The sequence below is a fragment of the Buceros rhinoceros genome, unplaced genomic scaffold (assembly GCF_000710305.1).
Source record: "Buceros rhinoceros silvestris isolate BGI_N320 unplaced genomic scaffold, ASM71030v1 scaffold16476, whole genome shotgun sequence".
NCBI classification, from domain to species: Eukaryota; Metazoa; Chordata; class Aves; order Bucerotiformes; family Bucerotidae; genus Buceros; species Buceros rhinoceros.
The window spans coordinates 11,653-30,343 of NW_010417083.1; the positions used below are offsets into that span (position 1 = coordinate 11,653).

At 43.1% G+C, this 18,691-nt stretch overlaps 1 protein-coding gene across 1 annotated transcript in view; it reads right to left on the reverse strand.

The window, feature by feature from the left end:
- Positions 1 to 18,691, reverse strand: part of NPR3 (natriuretic peptide receptor 3) — a gene marked incomplete at both ends in the record, with an annotated part of 31,901 nt that overhangs the window by 10,481 nt on the left and 2,729 nt on the right. Inside the window, 2 exons of the mRNA XM_010138059.1 lie at positions 10,652 to 10,818; positions 16,148 to 16,270. Of these exons, the coding sequence (XP_010136361.1) occupies positions 10,652 to 10,818; positions 16,148 to 16,270 (290 nt within the window). The remainder of the gene's footprint in view (positions 1 to 10,651; positions 10,819 to 16,147; positions 16,271 to 18,691) is intronic.

Consider the following 18,691-nt stretch of genomic DNA (forward strand, 5'->3'; position numbering starts at 1 on the left):
AAAGAAAACTAACCACAAAGCTAACTCCTTTGCTCTTGTATCTCGTCCTTATTCTTCATGCTCTTTTCCTTGCTTTCCTTAGTACCCCATTGTTGGAAAACGGGTAGATTTACTTACTGTCATCTGGCCGAGGCAGCCACAGGTTGCTCTGTTGTCTCAATAATAAATAGAAGCAGAAACATATTCAGCCCCAGGCTACAGGGGAGCTGTGCTGTGATATGCCAGCTAAATCACTACAGGGCACAGCAACAATATTCCTTGTCACACTCTCCTAAGATTATCTAGAAAACGGCTTTAAACAACTAGTGTCTGCTGCCAATAGGCCAGGCAGAGAACTTTCAAGACACTGCCAAACCTCGCTCCTTCCATTAAATGGGAAGGAGCAGATTTAGAGCCTTACCAGTCAGACCATATCAACGGGCTCTTACTGATGGTGATTTGCACAACCTTTGGATCAAATCCATGGCATCACACCATTCCATCTCAAACCCTCCCCAGACCTTCGAAAGCATTGCCACAGCAGGAGGGGGATGAGCTAAAAACTGCCCTGCTTGAGGAACAGGGGAGCACCTCTGGCACCAGATTTTCTTCCTGCAGACCTGTGTGGGATTTATTTCGGGATCTATCTGACATGCTCACCACCTTCTTCTGCTAGTTGGTACCAGCCATTTTACCCTCTGTAGTTTCGGTTCCTGTATTGCCTTTTCATATTGGTCTCCAAGGAATGTAATTAATGTAGCTAAGGAACAGCACTGTTTTCACTGTTTTGTACCAGAAGTGAATTACGTACAGAATAATAATTTAGGGGAATTCTTCCTGTATGTACACTTCACACTCATACTATTCACCTATGTGATTTAGCTCTAAAAGGCTCCGGGCCACCTATTAAGGAAAAGGGCAGAATCAGAGAATGCATTGATGTGCTCCTGCAGTCATGGTGAAATCCACACATCTATAACTCCAGATAAACAACTAATGCAAAGGATCCCTAGCACGCACCACGATATTATCACTGCTTCAATACCAAAGAGATCTTAACAGTAAAAGATACAGCTATAATTTGAAAATTAACCATGCTACCTTGTTAGGATTTCCTGCCTTCTAACAAATTTTGTGGTCATTTATGTGATGAGTTACAAAACTATGTTCAGAAATCATCCTTCTAGTCACAGTGGTAAAACCAAGAGACATTAAAGAAGTTATTCTTTTCAGTTGAACTCACACAGGAATTAGAACATGGTTGTGCTAAATAGATTTTTCCAAGGGCCCCACTGACAGTTTGATGATAACATACAGTTGTAATGAATGCTTACATTTTAACTTAGCTTTATACAACCGTTGGGACATTTTAATTGCAGATAAACACCTAGTAACCAAAAAATAAAAAAAACAACCACCCCCAAAAACCCAGTCCTTTCATTAGATATAAGTTTTAAGTGTCAGTGAGCAAGTCTGATTTCAAGGAGGAACATAATTCAGTTTTCAGGATGACAGAGCCACTCATCCGAAAAAAATCAGTTCCATTTGCTAAAATAAGACAACTTGTTTGAATAAATGCAGAGCTAGGACAAACAGGAAGTACATTTTTTTGTTAAATGTTTATCCTTGAACAATGTGCAATTATTTTGGGTTCTGGATTTCTAACATTATCACCAAACCACAAAAATCACAGAAATATTTTATTTTCTATCATAAAACCAAAAAAGATCACATCAGTTCTCACGCAAAATTTAGAGGAAAAATCATTGTATCACTGTTGAGTAAACTCACGTGTTGAAACTGAATTTACCTGTGCTACACTAGCTGGTGAATAAATAGTATCAGAGAGGGCTGGTGAAACTTTCGATGAGGTAAAAAGTCATCTGATGAAAGGACCACCCGATTTCTGCTTTGCAGCAGGTTAGCAAAGGCTACCCAACAGAGTGTTTGTTTTAAATACAGTCTTAAGGGCTGGATAAACATGGATGATTTAGGCAGAGCTGAAAGTAGTGCTTAGCCCAAAAGTATGCTTGCAGCTGGGATTTGTTGTCTAAAGTCCTTATTCAGCACCAGGTAAAAAGTAGGCAAACAAAATCACGATTCATAAGCACCAGCACCCTGCCTCACCCTTGCCAGCAGAGGAGGTGGAGCATGAGAGATGGATGTGATTCTGTGATTCTCACACAGGCAGGTAATGAACTCCCCGGTGAAGTCAAATCTTTACAAAAACCTGACTGGAAGCCAGTCCTTTCAAATCTCCTGCCCCTTTCATCCAAAAGCTCCGTTGCTGCCAATGCTGTGTGAGCTTGAGAGACACTCAGCACCAAACCCTCGCTTTCAGGGGATCTAAAGTCCACCCTTCCCCTGCCCTGTCTGCAGGACATCTTGAGTGCATGCACCCCAGAGCCGACACCCAGGTGCCTGGGGAGAAGGATGACGTGCCAGCACCTGGGGTACTTCTGGGCTAGGAGTAAACCATTTGGCAGGAAAGCCCACCTGAGGATGAGGTTGCCATGACAAATGATCCTTTAATTAAATAGCAGGGTAAATGGGCATATGAACTTGTAAACCTTAACGGCATGAAACCAATGCAAACCCTCAGGCTGCTACTAATCACGTTTCCATTCCACATCATTTAAAAATTCATGACTTGGTTTTGTTATTTTCTTTCACATACTGGATTACCTGATGGTTGGTGTTCAGCTGGCTGATTAAACCAACCCTTTGCTGACTTACCTGCAAAGATCCAGCGAGCACGGGGAATGAGAGGTACAGCAGCTATCTCTGAAGATCTTCATGTGTACTTGTCAACAGGCAGTAATGTTCCAGCTACACACCTGGAATTGTCCTCCAACCCTCCAGTAGCAGTACGGTAGTTAACGCCTCAAAATGTAATGATTTATAGCCCCTCCAAAATGCTAAAATTTCACTCTTTTAGATTCTTATTGCCGTGTTGACTATCTCTCCCCTGAGATCATGTTTGATTTCGCTTTCTAACATATTTTGTAGTTTGCAGTCTGATGGGCTAACTGGATGCATGTACAAACGCATGTCCCATCAAATGTAAATGCCCTCCCACCTACTGAATGTCGCCTTGTTCTCAGCTGCTGAGTGCAGGGCGCCCAGAGCTCCTCACCTACCCTTCTCCCATTGTCCCATGCTCCTTTCTCATGACCCTCTCACTCATTTGCTCAGGGACATAGACAGTCCTGGTCTTTTCAATCCGCCTTGATATATTAGCTCTTCTTAGAATGGCTGATCATTGTCTAGCCTTCTCTTCCTAACGAAAAGGAAATCTACTTAGGGGACAGTATCCTCCTGTGGGTTCCTAGGGCTCCTTGCATGCATAAGAACACCACTGCCTTTATTCACACTGCTCATTAAACTCATGGATGATTTAGGCAGAGCCGAAAGTAGTGCTTAGCCCAAAAGTATGCTTGCAGCTGGGATTTGTTGTCTAAAGTCCTTATTCAGCACCAGGTAAAAAGTAGGCAAACAAAATCACGATTCATAAGCACCAGCACCCTGCCTCACCCTTGCCAGCAGAGGAGGTGGAGCATGAGGGATGGATGTGATCCTGTGTTGGGCCACATTAAACCCTCCACATTAGAGGACCTGCTAAACAGCCACCGAAAAAAATCAGAGCTGGCAGCACAGTATAGCTATCTCTCACAGCCCAGGCAGAACACACCCAAGCCCTGCGTAGGTATGCCCACAGACAGCCAGTCTCTGCTATGCTGACGCAGATCTGGGTGACTTGGCTCGCCCATGGGGCCAGTGTGCCCTCCTATTAAAACATTTGTTGCTCTGGAGAGTGAGTCTTTCTCAGAGCAACGTTCAGGTTGCTTAACCTCCCAGCACTCAGCCATAAGAAATGAATGTGCCAACATAGCAAGAGACCACAGACTTGAGGTGTTACAGACTGCCACCTATACTGTTCTTTCAGAAAGACCTGCCACTTGAATGTCACAGAGTTAGACCTTGCCCTGCTGTCATTGAGGGCCACTTTCACCATATAAATAGCTCAAATGAGTACAGGAAAGTTTTCCTGAATGACCTCAGTGCAGGATCACTGTGGAAGCAACATCTCTTCTGCCCTGGAGCTCTCAAAAAAGGAACACACATTTCTGTCCTTTAAGAACTGTCCTTCCTTTATGTCCCTAAAGCAAATAAACCTCCTCAACCCCCACCACACTACTAATCAGACCCTCCAATTCAACTGTTAGTGTCAGTCAGATTTCAAACACTGAACTCGTAATCCAGTATGTCACCACAGCATGAGGCTACTAGCACAGGTGAACTCTCCACAGCATTCACAGCGCTGAGTCTGGAGCATCCCATCAGCTACCTTACAAGCACACCACTCCCATGGGAAAACAGCTTCCAGATGCTCATCCAGGACCCTGCTGCTGGCTGCAGTGGCATCCTGACACAGGACACGCTCACCCAAACCTCCCATTTCATGCAGTGTTGAGCTGAGGGTTTTTTACAGCTAAAAAAGATAACTTCCTACTGAGTGTTATTTTCACAAACTACTCAGGGAACAAGGCTTGTAGAAGGTATGAACTGCTAGAAAGTCAGGTAGCAAAGGTCTTTCATTTTATAAGCGTCACTTTGTGCTAAATGAGATGCATAGTCTCTCCTTACCGTCACTCAAACACCCCAGAGCCAAACCTGAGGATGATTTAATACCAATATCAAAAATCTCTAAAAATTTACATAAAAACAAGACCACAGTGGACAAATTAGCTTTTGAATCATTAGCAAAGCAAATGGTATAGAGAGGCATTAAAAATAAAAACGGGTTACGAACTTTGCTGGAAGACATATTTTTCACATTTTATTAGTGGAAAAGAGGTGTATTCCTAGCAAGTATTTCAAAGGGAGTATTCCTAGCAAGTATTTCACTTGCCCATAAATGTCTGAATGTCTGTTCAGTAAAGTGGAATGTGAATATCTGTGAAAGCCAAGTAAAAACATCGGGCTATGGAAAGAATACAAAATATATACAAAGATGATCTCTAAACTTTTACACTCCCAAAGAGTTCAGATGTTACTGTTTTCAGACATACCTGGAGTTTTATACTATCTCCTCCATGCTTTAAGACAGCTTCAAAAATATGCTTAGACACGCTAGAAAAACTAAACAGAAATGAACTGGAAGAGAGGAGAATAATTTCTTTCTTTTACTGTATTTTATGACAACTGTGAATAGTAAAAAACATACTACTATGCTGCAGTTTTTCCCAAGACTCCGATGTGGAAGACAATAGTTTTTGATATCACCAAGAAAGCATTAACTTCAGCATTTGGTGCTCTAGTCACCAAATTTAACAGTCCAGAGTTCAACCCTGCTCTCACAGAAGTTGAAGAAACTCTCATTAATTCAAAGGGGTGAAGGGCTGGTCGTGAAAATCCTAAATATGTTTTACTAACAGAATTTGTCTTGTAAACAACTGGCATGTGAACCCATTTTCTCCGGCTGCTGGGGTTTGCTTTTATTCTTGCAAACACAATTAGCAAAGCACTCCAGCAGCTGAATAGACCTATTCATTTGAACAAATTATTCCCTGACAGTGTTGGGGGTTTGGGGCATTTTTTGTTGTTGCTGTTTTGTTTTTCAATTCTCCCAAAAACTCTCTCCCATCCTGGTGTAGTCGTAAGAGACACAAAAGCCTGCCTGTCATTAATCTTGACTGCCTGTGCCTGAAAAAAAGACCTGTGAGACATACACTGAGGAATACACTACATTTTCAGCATCTCTCTCAGTGACACGACTGAATTGCTCACTTCTCCCAACCCTTATCTTTGCTGGTGTACAACCCTAATTAAAAGGCTGACGTAAGGAATACATACAGGGAAAAGTCTGGCACGGATGTTATGGATGAGATGATAAACTTTACGAGCAGAGCTACCTCCCACGCAGCTTTTGTAGTTAACTGTTGGAGCTTAAACAGTTGCTCTTATGTGGACCATTTCTCATTTCAGAGGGCTGAAAATGTTAAATAAAATGGACTTGCCCTTTCTAATAGGTAGTAGCATCTCGCCGATCTAATTAATCTACGTAGCTCATTCTTTCACTGAGAACTTTACAGGCAAATTTGGCTCCAGTTCAGTTCTCCTGCTTCTCATTTTCAGGATGAAAAGGGCTGAGGCTAGGATAAAACCCATGCATAAGCCCTCATGAACAATGCTGTCACGTAGTTAACACAGCAGAAATATTTGTTTAATTAGTTACATTTCCAGCTTTTAAATGAGAAGAAAAAAACAAGCCATGGGTGGTCTGTAACCTCAGAGGAGCAAATATCCTGGGCTGTAAAATCATCCCAGCTCAGAGTACTGGGCTGGACATAAAAAAACTTATTGAATCTTAGGCTTGAGTCAGGAACAGAAGGTGCATTAAGAACTTCCAAAATATAGCCTACCACCAATTAAGTGTTTGCCATTATTTAATAAAAATGGCTTATGCATATAATTTAACTGAAACACTATTTATTCATAAACATTTTTAACTAGAGTATCTGTTGACAGTTACTCACACACCAATTCAGAGACAGTTTCAAACTCTTCTTTCAATTAAATAAGCAGTTCCCATCGCTGTCTGTCTCACCTAAGCTGCAGGTCTGCAAGCAGAGCATGTCCTGTACTTTGCCATTAAACCAAGGATCTCAGCTGGTTTACAGAGACCAGGACACATAGCTGTTAGTGCCTTGGTAACGCGCTAACATTCTAGAAGTGAGAAAACTGCTATAATTTGTGTTATAGCATTAAAGCAGTTCTACTGTCCTTAGGCCGAACCCCGAACTGGAATAAATTTTTGGAAATACTCCTCTTTTTTGGCTCTTTTACTAGAGAAGTCAGTCTCCAGGAAGGCACAAAAATAAAATGGTCAGGCTTTCTACAGAAATACAGAATGATTCTTGAAAAACATCATGACACTATTGCATGCCCATTTCAGAGGGCTGAGCAGAACTGATGCTTCAGCCCACAGTTCTTTGGGTTATGGTAACAGGACAGTAACTGCTCTCAGCCTCTGAAAGCGGTGACCAAGCAAACTAGTATTTGCTAATGGACTCGGGCAGCTGTTGCAATAGGGTGTTGCAATGGGACACTGCAGATGGGGAACATCATCATTTTTAGCCCCATCCTGTGCAACTACTACCTACCCAAACACTTTTAAGATGCTTTCTCAGAACCCCTCTGCCACTCTTATTTTCAATGCTGTCTAGTTAAAAGGTGCTTAAGGAAGCATTTTCTTTCACAAGAGAGATTCCTAGAGAAGTCAGAGTAATTACCTTTTCTATACTTCCTTGCTCACTCACAAGGCACAAGTTCTTCCACCCTCCCCATTTCCACAGCATAAGATACATGCAGAAACAATAGCTATTTCTGACCTGTGAAATACATACCCAGTACACATTTTTCTCTTTTCTGTGTGACTTCACAGCTGGAGATGAAGATGGCGAACACTATTTGACCTGTTACTCCTCCAAGGGACATATGTGTTCTCCATTTGGCAAATGGACAGCTGCTGCTTTAGGACTTTGCCCTTTCTGTCTCCCTTATCTTTCCTTCTGTCATCTGCTTATTTTCCATTTTTATGATACTCTGTTTTGGTAGATAATAATGCCTTTAGGATTAGTGCTGGCAAGAGGCCAGTACAAAACGGCAGTGCTAATGACTTTTGTTTGAGTTGTGGTCACTGCAAGATAATTTAGATGATGGACCCAGGGCTCTATTTTCCCATGACACTGGAAAAATCCACAAAAAGAAGCAGAAATGCTGAATGCTTCAAATCCAAACCTCCCTTAGTTTATCCTCTCAGGACACAGCTCGCAGAAATGAATGAGGATTTTATTTCAACACCCATGGATAGGACTTAAGATGGACTGTATAACTGACTACTTTTCCCCAGAGTTTTTGTTTTCAGGAGCAGAATCCAGTAGAGAAAGATCCACCACTGTTTCTTCCCACTCAATCAGCTGGAAGCCTGGAATGGAGAGGTCCTTCCTTGGAGGACACAGCCTTGCTTAGCACACTCAGGCCTAAAACTGCCACTTTCTTCTCGCACTGCCAGAAGCAGCACTGTTAATGAGGTGCCCACTAACCATACATCTTTCAGAGAGGAAGGAACTGGCCTTCAGTTTGGCTTTTTTTTTTCCCCATGAGTTTTTAAGTGGATTTTTTTTCATAAGTCTGAAGGCTGCCCGAAAACGTTTCTCCTCTGAACATGGCAGCAGGACAATCAGTTAAGGGAATACAAAGCATCTCTTTCCTACTGTCCAAAGTGAGGAAATGTAAAAATCATCATAAATGATGAAAAGCTAATGCTTTTTGCTATGCTTAACCCAAAGCTACCCCTCTTAAAGAAGTTTTATTTTCTCATTGAGTTAGGAAGCTATGAGAAAGCAGGAAGGTTCTGCTGCAAGGTATGTAAGTTAAGTATCCATGTAATACCAGGACACTCTGCGTTTGAAACCAGACCTCCTTCCGCGACAGCCATGATCTGTAGCTCCTCCGCAGAGTCCCAGATCCTTATGGCCTCCACCACGAGCTTCCCATGAGTCAAGGATTGATGTTTGAGATCACAGGAAGCTGTGGTAGGTGTACATAGATCACAAGTCCTCCCTCCACCCCGACAAGAAGATATTGGGAAGGGTGCAGAACACCAGGTGGGAAAGGAAGAGCAGGAAGAGGAGTAGGAGAAGCGGCAGCAGCACAGGGCCCTAGGCTGATGGTTTTGGGTGAGGGAGTGCTTGGAGCAAGATGAAAAGCTCTGGTCAAAGGTGGGAATGGGATATAAGGAGAGGCAGCCCCCGGAGCCAGGCCGAAGGTCATGGACAAGGCAGCAGGGACTCAGGCATCTAGGGCACTGCCAGCACAGATGGCTGATTGCATAACCAACCATGGAGTGAGGAAAGAAGAAAGGGCTTCTGGGAGTGGGTATGCAGCGGTGCCAGCGGTCTCCACAACAAACACGGTCTGCAAAATCTCCACCCTGCTGGCACAGGGGGATTTGCTCTCACATGGAGCTATTTCTGCTTGACCATAACAGGGCTTGCTTGCACCTGTCGAGTTTGTAGTGCATCCCCATCCTAAAGAACAAGAAAGCATCCCCTCGCCTGCCTCCAAACTGCCCACAGATAGCATCCTGAGCTCTCAGCAGTCTTTTTTCCTCTTGTGGGGAAACATCACACTGCCCAGACTACGAAGGACATAAAACTGTGGATGACTAGATCTTTAATATTCGAAATCACATTTCTCACCAACCACAAGAGCACATGGCAGATTTTCAAGGTACATAACTTGCTAAGTGATACCTGCAAAAGGACACACAGATGGAGAAGGCGGCAGAGCACAATTACAGTTTCATGCCTTCTTCAAAACTCATTTAGCAGGTTTTTCAGAGAGCAGCACCTTGAACTCAGCTGTTGGGTTGTGACTGGTAACCCAAAGCAAACAATGCCAACAAAAGACTATTTCTGCCTGCCTAGACTTAGATCTTGCATATATTTTATTTAAATATTATACTTAAATGTTAAATCTGAGTCACATTTGTGGCATATATTTTTCCTGTGAAAATTTCTAAGAAGCACAAATTTTCTGAATACAGCTGAGGTTATGCAATAAACTGCAGGAAAGGTCATTTGTTAACACAACCTTCAGGTTCATCAGCTTCTGCATTGACAGATATTACCTCCACCTGTGAGGAACGCAATGCTTAAAGCAAAGAGATGAGGTAGGTGCCTAAGTGGGAGCTGGCAAATGAGAGGTTTGGGTTGCTGTAAGTTGCAGGTATAGATTCCTAGCTCTCATTTCTTACAGCTAATGACTGACTAAACTCTCCTCAAGGCTCTTTTCTTTATAAGCATATTTGGCAAGTTTGCTCCTCATGGTGGAAATGGCTGACTGTCTGCAAGTACTTGCATTAACATGCAGAAATCCCTATAGGTATGTGGTATACATTCTTGCTTTCACAGAATTCTCATCTTCTATGAAAATGATGAACAAACTAGCTTAGCAGTAGCTCAAAAGCTATTTTCAGCACCATCTTTCTCCTAACATTTCAAGAGATTAAAAAAAAGACATACTTTCCCACATCCATCTCTAGAGGACAGGGGCAACTTCCCTAGGCTTAAAACAACTTGCAAGGACTATAGCGGTATTTTAGACAGTTCAAAATAAAAAGCAGCAACAACCTAAATATGCTTAGTTGGGAAGTAAGACCACTTTTCGCATTCATATCAAGGAAAACTTCATCAGATCAATACAGAGAGTGTAACTTTCTGAGATCTACCAAAAAAATTAATTACTGGGAGAAAACAAATAATAGTAATATAGCTCTTTGCCTGTTTAAAAAACAAGACAAGTGATTGGTGGGAGAGAGACCTAACAATCTGCCTTTCTCCTACCTTTCTGCTGATGAGGAAGGGGACAAGCACAGGACACCTGGTCATGCACGGTGGTGTGCAGACCTAATACTCCTAGACCAAGTATATTCCTACTGTTTGCAGTATCCACACAAAAAAAGAAACAAAGAAAGAAATTACATTGGCAACAGTGGAATTTTACAAGTGCACCCAAGTGATTCTGTCCTGATAAGGTCTCTGATAATTTTGCTTTAATTAGCAGCATGTTTTTAAAGACACTAAGACCTGTCTCAAGTACTTACATAGTCATCCTCATGCACACCTTGCTTCTGAACAGAACTTTTCACCTCCAGGGAAAACTTCTCAAACTCAGGCTTGACGGACCTCAGCAGAGTGACCGTTTGGAGGTACGAGTATGCCTTCTTGGCTTCAAGGTCATGTTTGTCTCCTCTTCTCCAAGAGCCGTTTCCTAAGGGAAAACAAGCGTATTTCCGACTCCAAATTAGGTACCATTACAAGATTGCCTTCCTTTTTCCACCCAGAATTCTCCTCTCCGGCACTCTGAGGAGATGACAGAATACAAGGCAGAACTGAACCTGCTCCAAGACCAGGAAGGAAACCAGGCAGTGAGGAATGGCTGGTGGGAAGCAAATGTGCTAACAGAAAGACAATTTTACTCCCATGCTGCGCTTGCTTATTTTTCAAGGGTGGGACAAAGCCTAAGCATGAGAAGACATATTGAAGGAAAAAAAAAAAAACATGTCCCAAATCTCAAACACAGAGATATTTAAGTTAGAACAAGTGGGGAAGGGTTTGACTATGTAGATTTTGTTACACATCACTCTACCAGCGACACTCTTAGACAGTCAGAAATGCACCAGTAAAGCCAATAGTATGATCATCACCCTGAATGGGAAACAAACAGTGCAGCTACTTCTCCCACAGATCTCCCATTGTGGTCAAGGAAAAAACCATGTGTGTAGTGACTGCCAGACCAGCCCTGTTCTTACTGGAAAGGAAACATTTAGAAATAAAATGGGATCCGACATTTATGCTATATGTGCATATGTTTTGTGTCACAGCAGGGGAACAACAGACGACCAGTAAAGTAATCAGATTTTTAAAAAGCGAGATAGCTGAGCAGTTGTTCGCTAGCAGGTGTCCTTCTGTCTAACAGGTCCTGACTTTAGCAGGTCCCAAGACCCAAAGTTTCACAAGATCGGTGGAAGGGTTCATGTTGGCCCCAGGTTTTGTGCTATTCTACATAAACAACAAATAATAGGCCTAGAGGGAACAGCGATGGCCCTAAGCCACATGCCTTTAAAAGCTTACAAATAATTAAAAGCTAGACAGTCATTAAAATTTCTGCAAACAGCAACAAATGCCATCAAGGCTAAATGAGCCAAGACAAAGAATAATGCTAAGGTCCCAAGGGCAGCCTGGAGATACATGGGACCCTGAGATGAGAAAGGATGCAGCTGCATTACTTGAGTTGAGGATCACGGTGTCATTTGGACCAAGAGAAGCAACCAGTTTGGGAGTGGAGATGCTGATGGAAATCAAGTCCAGGCATCAAACTCGTGGTGCTCCTCGCACAGCACTACCAGCTGCACTGTATACCTGCAAAAGCAAATTCATGGACAGACTAGCTTGGTGCCCACATTTTGTCCTCCCAGCACTGCTGCTGGGGCCTTTTTTTCCCCTTCTCATTCTTGACAATAAATGAATCGGAGAACGGCTCTGTAATTGGAGAATTGCTCCTGAGAGAACACGAGAAAGAACAAAGGACCCACACTTCTCCAGAGGACAAGTCTTTCTTCCTGCTGCCTTCAGCTCCAGGATGGCTCCTGTTGGTCCCAGCACAGGGCCAGAGGTACAGAATGACCTGAGCCCTTTTACTTCTCTTTTCCAGCCCACAAAAGCCTTATTTACCACAGCTCAGCATCAGCTAGAACAGAAATCATTACAAATGTCATGAACCTTATAAATTCTCTTTTTTTTTTTTTTGAGGGGGCATGGGAATTCATTTCATTCTCTTAGAAAGAAGCTCTAGGTTATATCTAGCTTGGTTTAGGGATTTCTTTCCCAATACAAAATATAACCAGTCAAAATTATGTTTTGCAGGACCCTACTTATCAGACCTGATGCAAACACTGAAGAGCAACTAACATCCCACCATCTGGTTTTGCCCTCAGAGGTAGCACTCCTCCCTTCAGTGCCTGCACCCTGTCCTTGCTGCTGCTTTGGAAAAGGAAAAAATGCACATCTGTTAATTGTAAGCTAGCACACCTTGCTGCCTTCCCCACAAGAGGTTCCATGTCCTGATGGAACTTCAAAGCTGAAAAGCCTCTGCCTCAGCTGGGTACCTGCATTTCAGAGGTGCAGTAATCAAGAAGTAGGGCAGAGACTACAGCACAGAGGGCTTTGCTATAGCTTTGCATTCACAAACGGACATGGCTAAAAAGAGTGACACTACAGACCCCAGAAAAATGATCATGCTGTCAGAATGCGAATAAGCTTCTCTCCTGGACACTATACATATTTATATTTAAAAATCCTGACACTGGGAGCAGGGAAGGTACACTTGCATAACAGCATTCCTGGAATAATTTACATATTTAAATTCCTTCACGGATTATTTTGTGGGAGGTCATCTTGCCACAGCACTTATGTGCAATTATTGCAGCCTTGGCATTTAATACACCCACTCTTCTGAAAAATTAAAAATATTCGGAACAGAGGGCAACAACAAACTGCAATATGGTCATATGAACTTAAAGGCAAAGTGACAGTTTGCCAATCACACCCTCTCTTACATTTTTTGGTACCTTTCACAAGGTACAAAATCTAGTATCTCCAGGCACCAAGAACAAGGAATTTCTCTTTTACGCTTGCTTGACACACACTTGTGTGATAACCATCTACACAAAAGTCAATTTCGGATACACAGTCATTGCACTCTTCATGGGAAACACATCCAAAAAGAAACAGGAAAAACTGATTTGAAAGAATTATTACTTAGAAGTGTCAGCAAATGCCCCCAACTGTGGGGCAAAAAGGTATTGCCCCCATCACCATGCCACGTTGGAGGTCCCATGCCAGGATGGCACCACACTGCCTTGTACGTGGCTCAAACTGCCATCTCCTGGGGGCTGTATCACTGGGTATACTCACTCAAGGGCCCCTTCTGGGGCAAGGTGCTGTGCCTGGAGATTGCAACACTGCCTCCTGCAACTGCTGCTGCCCCCTAGAAAATACCATTCTGGGAAGCAAAGCCATTCCAAAACACAGCAGCCCACCTCCTGCAGTCACTGCTCTGATGTGAGCATCCCCTGAGCAAGGAGAATGTTGGGTACCATCCGTCCCAGCCAGCTTCTGCGCTTCCCACCCTGTGCTCATTTCAGCCAAGGCAAGAAAACCATCAGTTGCAGAGGATGAGAATTGGGGCTGTGTGAACTTCATGAAGGTCAACATAGCCAAGTACAAGGTCCTGCACATGAACGAAGGCAACCCCCAGGTATCAGCACGGGCTGGGCTGGACTGAGATCAGCCCTAAGGAGAAGGGCTGATGGATGAAAAGCTGCATGTGAGCCAACAATGTGCCAACCGTATCCTGGGCTGCATCAAGAGAAGCGTGGCCAGCAGGAAGATGATCCTACTACTCTGCTCTGGTAAGACCTCAGCTGGGGTGCTGTGTCCATCTCTGGAGTCCTTGGCACAGCCAAGACATGGACCTCTTGGAGCAGGTTCAGAGGAGGACCACAAAAATGATCAGAGGGATGGAATACCTCTGCTATGAGGACAGGCTGAGAGAGTTAGGGTTGTTCAGCCTGGAGAAGAGAAGGCCTCAGGAAGACCTTACAGTAGTCTTTCAGTACTTAAAGGGGACCTATAATAAAGATGGGGACAGGCTTTTTAGCAGGGCCTGTTGCAACAGGACAAGGGTCCTAAAAGAGAGGAGATTTAGACTAGACTTGCAGAAGAAATGTTTTACAGCGAGGGTGGTGAAACACTGGCACAGGTTGCTGAGAGAGATGGTAGATGCCCCATCCCTGTAAACATTCCAGCTCAGGTTGGACAGAGCTTTGAGCAACCTAATCTAGTTGAAGATGTCTCTGCTCACTGCAGGGGGTTGGACCAGATGACATTTCAAGGTTCCCTCCAACCCAAACCATTCTACGATTCATTTGAGCCACTGTGGAAACTTAAGCGTGAGGTGAATCACTATCCAGGGGTACCTGCTTCTCTCCTGCAACTCCAACGGGAGCCCAGCTCACACACAGACTTGTACCTTTGGCCAGATGAATCACTTCTGATGCATTTCTACTGTGAGATGATGTAGCAATGGTGTAGCAGTGACATACCACCATCATCAGGCAGAGGGGTTGTTTGATGAACAGTGATTTCTAGTAAACTCAAGCCTGTAAATCTCCCAAGTCTACACAAGAGCCAAAACTTCCAGGTTTTGAGAATTCTGACATGGGCAGATGTTCAGCTTTTTGTTCTGGTCCTGGTAAAGGCTGCAATGGCAAATGGTTTTGCTTAAGGCACAAGGGATAACGTCAGTCCAAATTCAACAGAACAAAAAGAAAAGTTTGATTCAACCCATTGGTTTTGATCTTGTTCTGCAACTTTATCTTTTAGTTATTTAAGTAATTTCCCTATTACCTGGCAAAACTTGACACTAAAGTTAACCTACACGATACATGTAGCACTATCTGTACTTCTGTACGTATCTAAACCTCTGAATTTGAACAGCTACATACATTCACTATAGCACTGTTTACTGTAAAATAATCTCAGAGGTGGTAGATGGATAACAAAACATTTATGCAAAAGAGTTTAACTTACAATTTACTGATTTATTAAACAAAATACATATAATCCTTTTGAGAATTCAGTTGTTCCTATTGGTCAGCTTTCTGAGGCTTGAAAGAAAGACAAAACCCAAGTTTTCTTTCTTCCTCAACTCCCACTTGGTTTTCAATTTGAAATGTATTTGTTATTGCAGTGGGTTAGTTACGGCAGCCTGCAGGGAGGAAATTATTTTCTCTGCACCTGCAAAAGAAGCTGGTCCTTTCAGAAGCCATGCTGACACTTCAACAAAACCTAGATCCCAGGCATGAAGTTGCCTCAGCTGCAGCCATCTGATATCATTTAAAACTCAGCAACCTCTTTGCTCCAGTACTACTTTGAATTTAACTGTAGCAGCTGAGAGCAGGTTCAGGCCTTGCCATGCACTGCTTTCCAGTGCTTGCCCTTCAACACAACACTGCTGAATATTTTTGCAGATGCAGTTTCTGATCAAAAGCTGAAACAAAAAATAAATATGTCACAGAGGTGACTTCTGAAGACCCAGGCCCTTTAGCTGCCCATGGCTGTAGCTGTTGCCTCCTTTCAGCCATCTGTACACACTGCAGACCACTGGGCACACAGGAATATCCCTGCCCTGAGACCTGGCAGCCATGAGGCTGGGGATGATGCAGCTACCTAGAGATGAGAGCATACAACGCAGTGTGGGGTACCCTCACCTGGCTGCTATTACCAATGTCTCTGTCTGGTGCTGCTCCCCCTACAATTAACAAAAGTGTATTTGGCATCTTGTGATCCAGAGGCAACTACAGCCACACTTTATTTCCTGCAATAGCAGAGCCCCAAGTGGAAGCTAACCGCAACAATGGGGATAGAGAGTGGTGTATTCTGGGATTCAGCGCTGCGTATTTTGAGGCTTACTCATCTAAAAATATTACCAGACTTACAGAAGACTTTGCAACATACTTGGGCAGGAAAAACATTACCATATGATGAGCTGTTGAAGAGTTCAATATTGAAGAAAGCATAGTCCCCGTTGGTCATTCCTTGCCGATGAGCAGCCAACATGATGTTCCTGATTGTGTCACCGCTGGCACACATGATTACAACTGGTGGAAGAAAATGAAAAACACAGATAAGAAGCAGTTCAGGAACTTCAGGGAACAGCCTGTTAAGCGTGAACGCTGCCAGAGACAGTGACCCCAGCTGTCCTCCCAGTGTTGCAACAAACATGACAATGCAGATGGCAAACAAAGCTAATTTCTCAAACGGCTGACAGAAGACAGGTACCAAATACCGAGAGGCTTCCTCCTCCCTTGTCTTCCCTGAAACTAATTAAATAGAGCCTTTTTACCACTCCAAGGTGTGGTAAGTTCTGGCTTCAAATTTCTTCAACTGCACATAAGAGTCGATCGCAACCATGTCTCTGTTATTACTTCTAAGTGGACATAATTCAAAGATGAAAAATTAAGTTGATAAAATGACATCACCATTTCCATTCCATTGAACAGTTTGGTGTAGATTCATCTTGCCTATACCTCAGCTATCTAAAATTTAGGTATCTGGTCTAGAATTTGTTGCCTCTCTACAGTTAACAGAGAGCAGCATCTCTGCAGCTGTCAAGGGACAGTGGTATGAATCTCTCCAGAAGAAGGTAACATACAATAAGCCCGGGCAATAATCTTTGAGGGGACACAAGTGCCACTTCCTGAGTATGAAGATGAGAAGTGGTTACAAGATTAAAAGCTACAGAACCTACATTTATCATGGACCCTGCAGCAGCAGGGGCTCTGCTGCTACAATGGGACTGACAAGCCCACAAATGTGCTCTGCATGGGCAACATGTTCTACACTGGGACAACTGTCGTTGAGGGGTCTCTTCCCTAAGCTGCTGGGGACTACTCCCCTATCTACCCCTTCTCCTCTGCAAAGGGCAAGCAGAAACTCAGGTGAGGTCCTCAGCAATGGGAAGACACCTTCCACACTGCACGCATTATAGTATAGACTTTAATATAGGTTACCAAAACTATAGGTGTGAAACTACTGACATCAGAGGGAGCAGCAAAGTATTGTACCGTGCTTCAGGACTATATACTATGGCAAAGTCGTAAGGGATCCTCTTGGGATGACGACTCAAAACCATCTGCACACACATTTCCAAGAACGCTGTCACACATAGCAGGGCTTGAGAGCTATAATAATGTACGCAAATATCTTCACCCCAACAATAAAACTGAACCAAAACCACATTCAGCTTTTCTGGGTAGAAGTATTTGCTATTATAAATTATGAGAAATGAAAAGGCAAAACAGGCCAAATCTTTTTGCACACCATCACTTTTCTGGTTGGATGCCATCACAGGCATAAAGCTCCAGATGCGCTGCCGGGGTGAGTCACGTTCGGTACATCCCCACGCATAGCTCTGTCCTACTGATTATAACAGAACAATATAATAATTTCCAGAGCAACAGAGCAAGACATATTTCACGACCATTGTAAAGCATATTAGCATGAAGGAAAAGAAAAAAATTTCTTACAATAAAATTTGGATCAAATCTTTTCCAGATGCACATGAGGAATGAATTTGTCCCACTGTTCCCAATTTCAGTGAAAATTTAGGTGAGAGATTTCCTTTTGAAACACCTCCTTGCTGCCCTCTCAATCCTCCTTTGACTTTGCCTTTATAATTCACATCTATCATAAAAATCATAATCTTTAGATGGAATCAAAGAGATTGTTGCAACAACCAGTAAAAGAACTCGAGCAAAAGTAATAAAAAAGAGTGAGGAAAAACCCACTACTTTACAATACATTATATCATATTTTTGTGAGCCTCTAAAGGAATGTAAGGGATGCAATATTAACTATTGGGATGCAGTTTTCAACCCAGCAGGAGAGCAGAGATTACATATTTCAAGATTCTGAAGCAAATACGCTATGGACATCTCTCTCAAAATCTTCCAAAGATGTAAATGATATGTATTTAATCTCCCTCTGTACCTCACTACTGTGTACATACAAATGCGTATGTGCAAACACAGAGAAAGTGTTCTTCCTCCAGTATAGTACACGCAGACCACAGTAGTTCTAACCCTAATTTGCTGAATTTGACTCATCCCAAAAACACGTAAGAGTTTAATTCCAGTCAAAGGAGTAAGCATTTTCTTCACTACGCACATCCCTTGGACCATTTGCTTATGCAGAACACATCTAAGCACAGCTCTGGTTTTGTGATCGTAACGGGAAATCTGAGCCTAGAGCACAGAGACTCCAGCATGACTAACCAAGCCTACAGGGAGTTTGAACTACTAATGAAGTTCATTAAAGACAAGTGAGTAACTTTCACAGTTTTCGTCATGATTTTGTTGATGCTCCAGGGACTGAACAGGCAGCTGCTGGCAAACATGGCTGAGTGTGCCCTTGTTCCCCAGAGTCCAGTGCAAACCCTGAGCCAGCAGCAACCTAACCAGCCTCTGACACAGGTCCTCACAGGCTACCTGGTGGAGCAGTTGCTTTCTCAGACCTGAGAG